This window comes from Protomyctophum parallelum (assembly GCF_964188405.1).
Source record: "Protomyctophum parallelum genome assembly, chromosome: 17".
Taxonomy (NCBI): Eukaryota; Metazoa; Chordata; class Actinopteri; order Myctophiformes; family Myctophidae; genus Protomyctophum; species Protomyctophum parallelum.
The window spans coordinates 19,172,516-19,185,531 of NC_139719.1; the positions used below are offsets into that span (position 1 = coordinate 19,172,516).

At 44.7% G+C, this 13,016-nt stretch overlaps 2 protein-coding genes across 5 annotated transcripts in view; one reads left to right on the top strand and one right to left on the bottom strand.

Moving 5' to 3' along the window:
- cpn1 (carboxypeptidase N, polypeptide 1) overlaps positions 1–13,016 on the bottom strand; it is a 409,472-nt gene that overhangs the window by 70,522 nt on the left and 325,934 nt on the right. The window lies entirely within an intron of this gene.
- LOC310874982 (integrin beta-3-like) overlaps positions 1–13,016 on the top strand; it is a 51,950-nt gene that overhangs the window by 22,606 nt on the left and 16,328 nt on the right. For both annotated transcript variants that reach the window (XM_083787966.1, XM_083787967.1), the window contains exons 10-11: positions 216–299; positions 2,549–2,927. In XM_083787966.1, coding sequence (XP_083644092.1) covers positions 216–299; positions 2,549–2,927 — 463 coding nt within the window. The remainder of the gene's footprint in view (positions 1–215; positions 300–2,548; positions 2,928–13,016) is intronic.

Consider the following 13,016-nt stretch of genomic DNA (forward strand, 5'->3'; position numbering starts at 1 on the left):
AATTAAACGGGTTGAAAAATCACTGCAAGAGACATAAAAATCTTCTCTTATGGAGGGGTCCCTGGCATATCTTTTCAAACGGGGGGGGGGGGGGGGGGGGGGTCCGTGGGCTAATTAGTGTGAATTTGGGGGTCCTTGAAACGAAACAGTGTGTAGAGGTTTGAGAAGCACTTGCTCTAAAGCCCCGTCTCTCTCTCCTTCTCGGGGTCCTCCAGGTGTCTTTCAGCGTGGAGGCTCGAGCGCGCGGCTGCCCCAAGCAGAAGAAGAAGACGTTTGTCATCAAGCCGGTGGGCTTCAAGGTGGGGCTTCAACTATCCATTGTTTTGTTTCTGAGGGGCTGCTAGCCCCTCCTATATTCAGCTAGCCCCTCCTATAGGGGCTGCTAGCCCCTCCTATATTCAGCTAGCCCCTCCTATAGGGGCTGCTAGCCCCTCCTATATTCAGCTAGCCCCTCCTATAGGGGCTGCTAGCCCCTCCTATATTCAGCTAGCCCCTCCTATAGGGGCTGCTAGCCAGGGCTCCAGCGTGCGACCTATTAGGTCGCATATGCATACGCATAATGTGCGAGTTAAATTTGAACGAGGTCGCACCGGTGCTACTTATTGCTTTCACTCCCAGCCTCAACCATGAAGCACGGGCATTAGCGCGATAATAAAATATTACTTTATTCTCGCTCATTCCGCGCCTCCTCTCTCTCTTTCTCCCTCCCTCTCTCTCTCTGCCTGTCTGTCTGCACTGGTCTGCACACGACACGCGTGAGTTCAACAGCGGCGGCGTGCTCACTGATCAACCCTGAAAAAAACGAAACTGATTTCAGCATTGGCTGTACACATAAGTTTCCCTGGAGCGCGCATGCTGTGCATTGCTGTCGCTGAATCCACGGAGACAGCAGACACAACATATGGGGGACTGCGCGTCTGCGCCTCGTCCCCGACCCCAAACACGGTAAACTTGTTGTTGAAAAATAGCTTCCAATAGCTTGTTATTTTGCGTCGAGTAGCGCTGTGTGCAGGCCATAGACTGTATGCAGGCCAGGCTACATACATGATCGCCTCGAACAAAATACATCTCCCACGTGAAACCTGGTATATTCTTCGTCGTACGACGTGGTCTTGCATGCTGAAAATAGCAGATTTACAAGCTCACAACGCGTCGCGTCCACCACACATTGTGAGCTTGTAGATCAGCACATGGAAATATGCAGGCTGAGACGTTTAGAAACTTTCCCCTTCACAATAAAAGCACATCAGTTTTCACATGTTCATTCCATATAAAGAAAAGACAGGAGGAAAGTGGGCAAGGATTATGAATTCGGTGGCATTTCACATTGCAAAAGGGTAAAGGAAGAGTGGGCAGTGGGCACCTCAGTGTTAAATATCCTTATTGGCCATTAGGTTGAACATGCCCATGCAGAAGGTAAGTGTCTCATGGGTGTGTCTCATTTCTGTTTCATATACAGTAGCCAAATGATAATAACGATATGGAAAAATGCGCTATAGGTTAATTAATTATAATAATTTCCTATAGAATGTGTGAGTGAGAAATATAACATGTTATGTGCTTAATTTAAGGCATTTATGCTTCAGCCAAGAAAACCTGTGCTAGCCTTGGTGATAAGGTCATGTATTAATACAGCGCTGCGGCGCTATACAAAAAAAAGCTGGTGCTACCTAATTTGTGGTGGCGCTACCAACTGAAAAGGTAGGTGGCACCAGTGCTACCTGTGAAAAAGTTAGTCTGGAGCCCTGCTGCTAGCCCCTCCTGTATTCAGCTATTCAGTATTTTAGCCGTGACGTGAGCGCCCCCTATTGAGATACTTCCGGGTCCTACTTTTGTGTCGCTTTTGTGTCCCCATAGAGTTATACTGTGACGCTCCGTCGGACTAAATCTGAGACGAAAACAACCACGAAAGTCTAATTTTACCACTTTCCTCGCAACAAGAAAGCTGCGCTGCTCTCCCAAATCTGGCTGTGACAGGCCGTCTGCCCCACATGGAATACTATCGCCATTTTATTTCATGGTGTCAACTAAATCCTCATTAATGCAAACTAGATTCAACATACTAAAGCCTGCACACATTCTAAATATCCCCCCTGAAATATTTTACGGAGCAAATGGACTGATGCCACCTTCAATAATAATGATTATAATAGTTTTTATTGTCTCCACATCATATATTTTTGTTATCATGGACACTTGTACAAAACATTAATAATTCTACTGGAAGAGGTGGAAGCATTAAGACCCATTTTAACCCTCAATGGCTTCCTTTCTGAAAAATAACATCATTGTAAAAAGATTCACCCGTTTAGTTTAGATTTGCAATGAGATGCGGACGGGAGCTGGTGCCACTTGGACCCGGACGTAACGTAGCACTACAAAAAAGACGTCGGACTTAAATACTGAAGTGTTGACTTTTGTCCAAACATTAAATGCCATTGACAATGAATGGAGGATTTACGTCATATGTCTCTCTCTCTCTCTCTCTCTCTCTCTCTCTTTCTCTCTCTCTCTCTCTCTCTCTCTCTCTCTCTCCTTTCCCCAAAAGGACTCCCTGTCCATCGCAGTCACCTTCGAGTGCGACTGCAAGTGTGCCGCCGCCGCGCAGCCGGACAGCCCTGCGTGCAGCCAGGGCAACGGCACGTACGAGTGCGGCATGTGCCTGTGCCACCCGGGGCGGCTGGGCCCGCGCTGCGAGTGCGCCGAGGGCGACTACAGCCACACGGAGCAGGACCGCTGCACAGCCACCGCCTCGACCGCCTCGGGCGACGAGCCGCAGCCGCAGCAGCAGCGCCTGTGCAGCGGGCGCGGCGACTGCGTGTGCGGCCAGTGCGTGTGCCACGGCAATGACTTCGGCAAGGTGTGGGGCGTGCTGTGCGAGTGCGACGACTTCAACTGCCTGCGCTACAAGGGCGAGCTGTGCTCGGGTGAGTTTTTCATCGACTGCCTGTGGCAGACAGCAAAAATAGCAGACCTACGAGCTCGTAGCGCGCCACTCGGTGGCACGCTATGAGCTTGTAGATCTGCTATTTTTCAATAGCTATAAAGTATAACATAATGCTTAGTTAAAACACCAAAACGGCGGAGGTAGATTCTTGTCTGAAAGCTGTGTGCTACCGGCCTGGCGTCAAAATGAAAAAAAAAAAGTTCGCTCTGAAAGAATATATATATTCAAAGATTTGTGCCACATTTTCACGATTTTTAAAAAAATAGCAGACCTACAAGCTCGTAGCGCGCCACAGAGTGGCTATTTTGGAGTTTTTTGGTTTTATGGAACAGGAATAACATTTAGGACAATCTACAGGGAACATAACGTGATTTCCCAGAGGAGGTGGTTTTGGGGAAACCGGACAAAACCAGCTCGGAAGAACTATAAGTGGTTCAAGGTGTTTGTGAAAACAGTCCAATATTTGTCCATGGGGCTGAGTTGAAACCAGATACCCAAATGTATCCCAATCACAGCCGCGTATAGAGCGTCGCAGTCCCGCCCCCTTTCAGAACGACGAGTGGCCCTGCAGGACATGATTCTCCATTCATTTTCTCCATAGGCTTTTTCAAAAAGTATTTATATATAGACGGTTACAAAGCCAACTCGGATCGTGACAAATCATGACAACAAACACAACATTTTGTGCCGATCAAATCATTTGAAAGAAGAAAATAAAGGCAGGATACAACACTATTTGTTTTGTTTTTCTTCTTACTAATTATTTGAACCACCCTTATGGTAGTTGACCGACACGTCACCTCTTTTTGCCTCTACACCAAATCTCTTTGCTTGAACGTTGACGCCTGGACAACAGGGACGGACGCCAGGGTTCATTTTGAAGAAGAAAGAAAGAAAAGGGGGTGATTTGTTGCTGCTCAAACACAGTATAGACAAATTGGTGCGTCTGTGTTCCTGGGAGCGTTTCGGAGAGAGACAGAGAGAGAGAGAGACAGAGAGAGAGAGAAAGATAGACAGAGAGAGAGAGAGAGAGTAGCCCTGGCCTGACGGCCAGTGTTGGCAGTCTCTCTCATCACTCCCTCTGCACCACCACCTCATCTGGCTGGAATTACATTACAATAACAGTCCATGCTTCTGCCTCGGGACATGCATGGAGCAATTCATAACAAACACACTAGCCCTGTTATGTGTGAGCTGGTCATAAACGTCCTCGCAAAGAGGAGCGGAGCTAACACACATTGGCCCTGTCACAACAACACCAACAACAACAACAACAACAACTGCAAGAGGTTATGTTAGGGACTGGGCTTAGGTTAGGCTCTGTAGAGCGTCGCAGTCCCGCCCCTGCTTTCAACGGCGAGGGCACCACAAGAGAATTTCCCGTTCATTTTAGACGTTTAAAAAAAGTATTTATTTAAAGACCTGTAAGGCTCGTCCAAAGCCAACAGTCGAGTTGACAAATAAATAAATTTTTTGAGGTCCGAACAAATAATTAGAAGAAAAACCCTGTACTTTTTTTTCTTAAAAAATCATTGTCATGATTTTGTCAATTTAGAGGCGTATTTAAAACTCTACCTATTATTATTTATAGTTCCAGTGCTTGGTGAGAATGGCCCTTTAGGGGTCGGAGAATGGTGTGTGTGTGTGTGTGTGTGTGTGTGTGTGTGTGTGTGTGTGTGTGTGTGTGTGTGTGCGTGTGTGCAGTTTCAGCCATGCGTTAGTTTTGTGTGTTTGTGTTTGAACCAAGGTGCAGACAGAGCGAGTGCCGGCCAGGCCATTGGCTTACGTGAGCCAGTTCAGCAGAGTTCACCACACACGCGCACACGCACACACGCACACACACACACACACACACACACACACACACCCTCACACACACACACACACACACACACACACACACACACACACAGAGGTTGAGTCATGTGCAGCCAGCCAGTGACTTACATGAAGATGCCTTTACCGCACACACTGAAGTCCTGCTGTACTCCAGATGTCTTTTAGTCTTCTCTGCTTTAGACCAGCGGTTCTCAACCTGTGGGTCGAGACCCCCCAGGCGGGTACCCTACATGATATTGGAGGGGTCCCTATAGATGATAGCAAAGTGACGTCGTCTTTAGTGGGGGGGGGGGGGGGGGGGGGGGCGATCGCGTCATTTTCAAAGGATCGGGAGCAGAAAAGAAAACGTGGTCAATCAATATTATATCCATATCATGATATTAGACTGGATTATTGATCGGGACATTCATAACAAGCTCACAGCGTTGCGAGGCGCTGTGAGCATGTACTGTAGATCAGCTATTTTCAGCAATATTTATCTGCGGGAAACGAGTCAAACTAAATCTAAAGCCTCGACTCCTATAAGTCCCAAGTGGGGTGGGGGGGGGGGGTCGCGTCCTGAAAAGGTTTAGAATTAGAACTTCTTCTCCGGCCTCAGTTAACCCATTTTGGGGTGGGAACCCCTTTTGGTGTTTTAAACGTTGTTATAATTTAGCTATTGAAAAATAGCAGATCTACAAGCTCATAGCGCGCCACCGAGTGGTGCGCTACGAGCTTGTAGGTCTGCTATTTTTGAAAAATCGTAAAAAAAAATGTGGCGCAAACCTTTGAATCTATATATTCTTTCAAAGTGAACGTTTTTAAATGGGTTAAAGCTCTTTGCATCACTTGCAGTTGCCACGGAATGCAGCAGCTATATAGCAAGCGTCACTGGTGGAGATCTGAGCACATAATCCCAGTTCCAGCTGCACTATGCGCTGGCTGCCGGTCACAGATCTCTATTCGCTGCTGTGGTTTTTACAGTTTAAGGTGAGGATTTGTTTTAAATGCCATGTGGGGCTTTTGCTTCCTTGTTTTTCCTCCGTTGCTTTTTTTTTGCTTTGTTTATTGGTTTTTTCACAGAAGCATTATTTAAATACTGAGTTTGAAAAATAATAAATGGTGGCATTAACAGCTTCTCTTAAATAAACCCCACAAGTATGACATAAAAGAGTAAACACATTGAATTTTCACCCCAAAGAAAAAGGACAACAGAAAACAAGACAAACAAACCTTAAATCCCGGATCAGTAAAAGTTGAAAAATAAAAGGCAGACAAAAACAGACAAAACAACAGTACACAACATCCTATAAACAATCATAGGTGCATGATACATCCATAATCTGCATTACATCACAGCAATCCAATGACAGTATAGGCTACTTTTAAATCAAAAGTCCAGCAGTCCTCCTGAAGAATAGAATAGAATAAGCACAACGCCAACCCTTTAGCCACATGGCCCCAGGGTTAGACCCTGTATGGGTCAAAACCATTCGGCAGCATGCGTCCTTGGGCGTTTGTGTAATTTATTTTAATTTGTATGCCCTGAGACACAATCACGGCTTTGTAACTTTATCCCTGCTCACCCTGAGTGTGCTTGGAGTTCGCCCACGGAGGGCTTTTCCTTTCATCTAGCTCTCTATAGGCCAGAGAGTTGAGAGCATTTGAACTTCCGACCTTTTTGGACGACGTGCTCCTGAAATTACAGCTTTGGTTTGTCAATGTCGTTTAACAGCGAAACCGTTTGTCGTATAGCATCCATTTAAAACCCTTAAAATGCTTTGACACAGCTGTGGTATACGCTGTGCTGCTGCTAGCGTAACACCGGCGTGCGTATACATGCTTCGGACATGACGTCGTTTCCGCGCCTCGACCGACCTAGTCAGCGAAGAATGCATGCAAAGCGCAGACGGTTTGTCAGAAACATTTACAGCAGACCTTTTCGGTTCATTGTATAGGTCGCTCGGGGGTCGACGTTCCGTCTCGTCAGGACGCTGTTCCCTTCCCCGTGTGCAGTGTTCCGTGTGAATATTTTGTTTTTCCCATATGAGGATGTAAGACAGAGGGGGAGTATAGGACACGGGAACAGTGCAACCGCATGAGTCACTGCAAAAAGTGGAAAAATGTTCAGAATGAGTGTGAACGTCGACCTCAAATAACCCATTTTGACCTGAGATCAGATTCTAAAAATGTCTTCTATACATCCTGACAGTTTTCTGAAAAAGCTATGTTTCTATGTCAGTCGTTCTGGGATTTTTCAAAAATAGCAGACCTACAAGCTCGTAGTGCGCCACTCGGTGGCGCGCTATGAGCTTGTAGATCTGCTATTTTTCAGTCGGATATTATATCCAGTCGGAGGGTCCTTGACATGAACATGTTTGAGACAGTGTTGATTTCTTCGACTAGAACTGAGACGAAACATGTTCGTCGACTATACCTTTTTCCACTGACCAAAACGAAATGGAAACTAAATAAAAACTAAGCTATGATGACTAAAATTAAGACTAAATATACTGACAATTTCGTCAACAAATACAAACTTGACTAAAATGTTGGGAAGGGACTAGTGGACAAGAGTGGACCAGTATAAGTCATTTTATTATGATTATTTTACAATTAGTTGCAAACGTGTCGCGCTGCGACACGTTGTGGACTTGGATCGGCTATTTTCAGCCAGTGTGAAAAACACAACCAAAACACATTTTAGTCGACTAAATCAACTCGACTAAAATCTTATCGCATTTAGTCGACTAAAACTAGACATTCCCGGTGACTAAAAAATGTGACTAAAACTAGACGGAAACTATTCAAAAGACTGTGACTGAAAACTCAAATCTAAAATTTGCTGCCAAAAACAACAACACTGGTTTCGAGAGGACACGGACGGCTCCAGCAGGGGTCATGTGGTGCTGTATGTATATCTCAGGTCGTATACAGAAGGGGTTTTCTTTTTGTTTTGTTATACTATAGTGGCACGCAGAAATGTTTCCCTGGCCTGGCACACATAACTTAACATGACTTCACCCAAACCTCAGGCTGGTCCTCCTCCTCCTCCTCCTCCTCCTCCTCCAAACCATTAAAGCCCTCTGTTGTGTGCTGTCACAGCACCATGTTTTGCCGTGCTCCCCCGGGAACCCAAAACATTATCACGAAAAATACCACAGTGCTTAACTCACTGGCTGCAGGGCTGACATGATGGGTGTCACTGCGCTAAAAATAAAACCCCCAAGTTTGGTCAAAGACGAGCCAAGAGAGAAACAGTACTGCCCAATGGGTCTTGTCCTGTTGTGTGCGTATTTGGTGCAACTGCGACTGTTTCTGTGTGCGTGTGTGCGTGTGTGTGTGTGTGTGCGTGTGTGCGCGCGTGCATATGTGCGACTGTGCGTATTGTCTTATACTACACTTGTGAGGGCTTGTGATGTCCCCACAAGTATAGCCTACAGTAAAATGTAAGAAATGGACATTGCGATAATTATTGTTCTGGTCCTCACAAGATAAATGGTTGTCTCATGTTTAAAATCGATCGATTTTCTTTTTTAGAGTTCACAATTAGGAAATGATTCAGGTTTGGGTTCGGATCAGGATTAGGCTTTAGGATAGCTTTAGGACGGGACCAGTGGCTGTATAGCCTATAGGTTTTTTCAGACGGTATAGCATAATTATTCCATGTGCACGTATAGACTATACACTCGCGCGTGGTCAATTCATAAAAGCAAACGGTATATGCACTTTATCCAAAGAAAATTGACGCGCTGTGAGCTTGGAAGACCTGCTATTTTCAGCTTTAATGTTAGGTATAACAGTATTACAAAAATTGTAAAAAAAAAATGGCATTCATAGAATCACCGTTCTAAAACGTTGATAATAATAATAATAAATGTAATAATAATAATAATAAAACTGTGTTTATATAGCACCTTTCAAATTTGCATTACAAAGTGCTTTACATAGACAAACAGCAATTTCAATAGACAACAAAATATAGGGAAAAGAATATATACTAAAGTATTAGATTGGCAGTGAAGGCTAATCTATAAAAGTGTGTGTCCAACAGGGATTTAAAAGAGGACACTGATTCAGCGCGCTGGATCTGTAAGGGCAGTGTGTTCCAAAGTATAGGTGCTATGGTGCTGAAAGCCCGGCCTCCTTTGGACTTTAGCCGACAAGTTTGAGGATCAAGAAGCTCTGATGTCCTCACAAGTACTGTGTAGTATTACAAACTTGTGTGTGTGTGTGTGTGTGTGTGTGTGTGTGTGCGCGTGCACGATCCATTCTTCGACCCCCTCCGCAGTCAGAGGGGTGTAATTACAGTGCTGAGGTCTGTGGTCAGGCTGTTTGTTTGTGGATAATCATTTATCCAGCGCTCCAGAGGCTGCGTTCCGCTTCTCATTGTTTTATCAGTGGAGAACGCCACAACAGCACTGTCACTGCATGCATCACACACTCAGAATAGATCTCTCTCTCTCTCTCTCATACACACACACACACACACACACACACACGTATACACACACGTATACACACACACAGACACACACACACACACACACACACACACAGCCTGACACAGACATACGCACGCACACACATTCTGTAAAAAAAAACACGTTCGCAAGCACATTCAGACTTCCATGCACAATCCACACATTCTTACTCACATGCATACACACATAATTATGAACGCACGCGGACAGGCAGGCAGACAGACAGACAGGCAGACAGACAGACAGACAGACAGACAGACAGACAGACAGGCAGACAGACAGACAGACAGACAGACAGACAGACAGACAGACAGACAGACAGACAGACAGACAGACAGAGTCACACATTGAAACACTGAATCATGCTGACCAGTAAAAACAGACCTGTAAGACAGACACCACAAGTGGAACACATGCACACAAAAAAAGAAGGAATTCTCATTTTTAGCAAAACAATGGAATTAAGTCCAGATCTGTACCAACAGTTCCTCAAACACACTGCTCTGTGTATGTATGTGTGTGCGCGCATGCGTGCGTGCGTGTGTTTGTGAGGTGTGCGTATACACTTCTGCTTTCCAGCGTCTGTCTGCCCTCCAAGCCAAAGCGAGTGGTGTCTGCCAAGATCGGCCCATTTTTAGACATAGAAAGGACTCGGTGTGTGTGAGAGATTAAACTTTTTTCTTTTTTTTTCATGTGGAAAGGAAGAAGAAAGCTTCAGCGTATAGCTTGTACTCTGTGTCTCTGGGAATGAACGTGTGAACACAGACGTGTGGAATGCTCGCGTCGAGCCAAACTTATGTAATCCACGGCCGGGTCACGCAACGTTTACGCGTCGCCGGGGAGACGGAGCGCACGGCGCTAGAGAGAGAGCACAATCACGGCGGACGGTCTTTTCTAAGTCACGTCGTCGCTGGTCGTCGGGCAGAAAAGCTCTTATCTTCATGTTTTTAAAGGGATCGCGACGTAAAAAAAAGTTTTTGTAATTTTTCTTCTTTTTTTTAATGTTTTTGGGCTCAATTGCACCCAAAAAACCTGAACTTTGAACATTCAGTACTAGATTTTCTGTGGTCTGGGTTTTTTTTAAATAATTATACGCTCAAAGTGCTCAGATTTTCCTATGGACTGTGATGTAACAGTCCACAAATGCCACCGTTGAGGCCTGTTTTGCCTGTTTTCATTGCATCTCAAAAGGCTGAGAAAACCACAGAAAATCCAAATTCAAAGTTAAAAGTTCAGGTTGTGTGGGTGTAATTGCGGTCATAGAACCTGCAAAGAAACACGGAAAATAAATTTTAATTAATGTCATGAAACCTTTTCCCCCATTTAGGCCTGACGTCAAAATAAAAATCTGCTATTTTTCAATAGTTAAAGAATAACATAATGCTTAGTTAAAACACCAAAAGGGGTTCCCGCCCAGAATGGGTTAAATTGACACTCTCAGCAGATCCAAACACTACTTTAGGCTTTAGAGTATGTCGATCCAATATAACTTGTACAAATTGGAGTGGTTACATTCTGTCTCCCTGCTCTTCTGTTGAGATATTTAGATTGTGTCAAAGGTCTCACCTATAGACACAGGATCTAATTCAAATTATCCCCTGAGCAAGCAGGCAGGCTCTAGGTCAATGGTAAACATTCCATCACTATAATTTATATATTGTGGATATACAGTATAATATATCCATAATAGGAGGGTGTTACCTCCTATAGGCTCATACCAAAAAGAACAGATCTACAAGCTATCAACACGTTGCGATTTGACACATTACCGGTATTATTATTAGCTTGTAGATCTGTTCTTTTTAACACTTCTTTTGCTACACTCCCAAAACCGGGAGGCATAATTTGCCCTTAGTACCATAACGCTACCTCGTCTTATGTCTCTCTAGAAGCATTAATTAGAAATAACCAACAGAACATCTGCATTATTATCAAAACCATGGAGACCATGGCGAGAATGACGGAACGTGTACCGTGTAAAGTGTAAACTAATACGGTAACATAACTTCTGATGTAACTTGTTGCTTTGTGATGCCAAGTAAAACGTAAGGTAATATTATTACGTTTTCAAAGAAGTAGTATTACCTTTCCTGGGTAACTTGGCCATGCAGGACTGATCCTAAGTTTTCATTTAACTCTTCAGGTTGTGAAAAACAAATTCACACTCTTAAGGGTTGAATGAACACCCGTGGTTGTGCTGTGAGTAATGTCTGGGCCATACTGTATAACAACCACCCTGTTTTGTTTTGGCACCGCGAGGCCACTCAGAGGGAAATGGAAACTCTACCGTATAAATACGTATTAAAAATGTGTGTAATGCTGTTCTCTTCTCGTCCATGATGAATTGGTCGTTGGTAAATATCAACTAGAATATTAGGTTCTGGATGCACTGATATCTCTGTCTTTTTATGGCTATAAAGCCTATTTGTGTGAACAACAAAGTTTCTTCTATTCCATTCAGTTATATTTCTTAACTTTCCCGGGATTCCCGCCCCTTTAACCTTGCTCCATTACATTCTATTTTATTCTACTTTATGTGTCTATTTGTCATGTAACTATCTCTCTCCCTCCCTCCCTCCACATAACCTTCTCTTCTCTTCTCTTCTCTTCTCTTCTCTTCTCTTCTCTTCTCTTCTCTTCTCTGGTCTTGGTCTTGGTCTTGGTCTTGGTCTTGGTCTTGGTCTTCTCTTCTAGTCTATTGGTCATACCTCCCTCCCACATAACCACTTAAACCCTATAGCTGTATATTTTCTGTTTCCACTCTACCTTTTGCTGAATCTGTTCCAGAAAAAGGATGCTAGGGTAATTACATTGCTCTCCCTCTCAACAACATTGTATTGTCCACTTCCTCCCGGGTGCCACAAGGCCCATCGGGCAGGAGCCTATCTCCTGTTTCTGTAGCGGACAGCAGCTTTTGATGTACATGTACACCCCCTGGACATGACGCTAGTATGTCGCAGGGACTTACCCCCAATCCAACCCTTGATGCTGAGTGCCAAGCAGGGAGGCATTAGGGCCGATTCATACTCCTATTGTAAGCGCCAAAATGATTTTGGCTCGTCAGACATTTTCAATAGCACCGAAGAGCCGACTTTAGGACATGGTCGGCTAACGTGGTTTAGCGACTAGCACTTTGACAGCTCATCCATCGTAGTGAAACGGACTTTCTGTGCAGAAACGCCCTCATCAAAATAAGAGCCACTTGTAATGATTAGTCAACACTAGTTTTATTTTTAAGTCTACTTACAGGACGTTAACATCTCATTTGAGTTCCTTTTGAATGCCTGTCAGCATTCTCTAAATCCCTGTCTCTCAGCTGGTGCGCAGATGCGCCTCCATGCCTTTGATCTACCGCGCACCAATCGTTTTGATGACGCATGCGCACTGGCGCACCGCTTGTGTGCAGGCCTGCATTAGGTCCCATTTTTGAGTGGTGCAACCACTCCAAAGAACAGCAATGTCCGTGTTCACCTATGTGTTGTTCACCTATGTGTTCATGTGTTCGTTAATGAGCACCAGTATATGACTATGAGTACCAGTAGGGGCGCTGTTGTGCCAGAAACAGAGAGGGATAGTGCTGCACTGTTGCCTGCTAATGAGAGAGAGAGAGAGAGGTGTGTGTGTGTGTGTGTGTGTGTGTGGGGGGGGGGGGGGTGGTGGAGTTGCACCACTCAGTTCACACGGGTGTGATTTTTAGAGTGTGTGTGTGTGTGTGTGTGTGTGTGTCTGTCTGTCGTGTCTGTCGTGTCTGTGAGTTTTTGGCATTA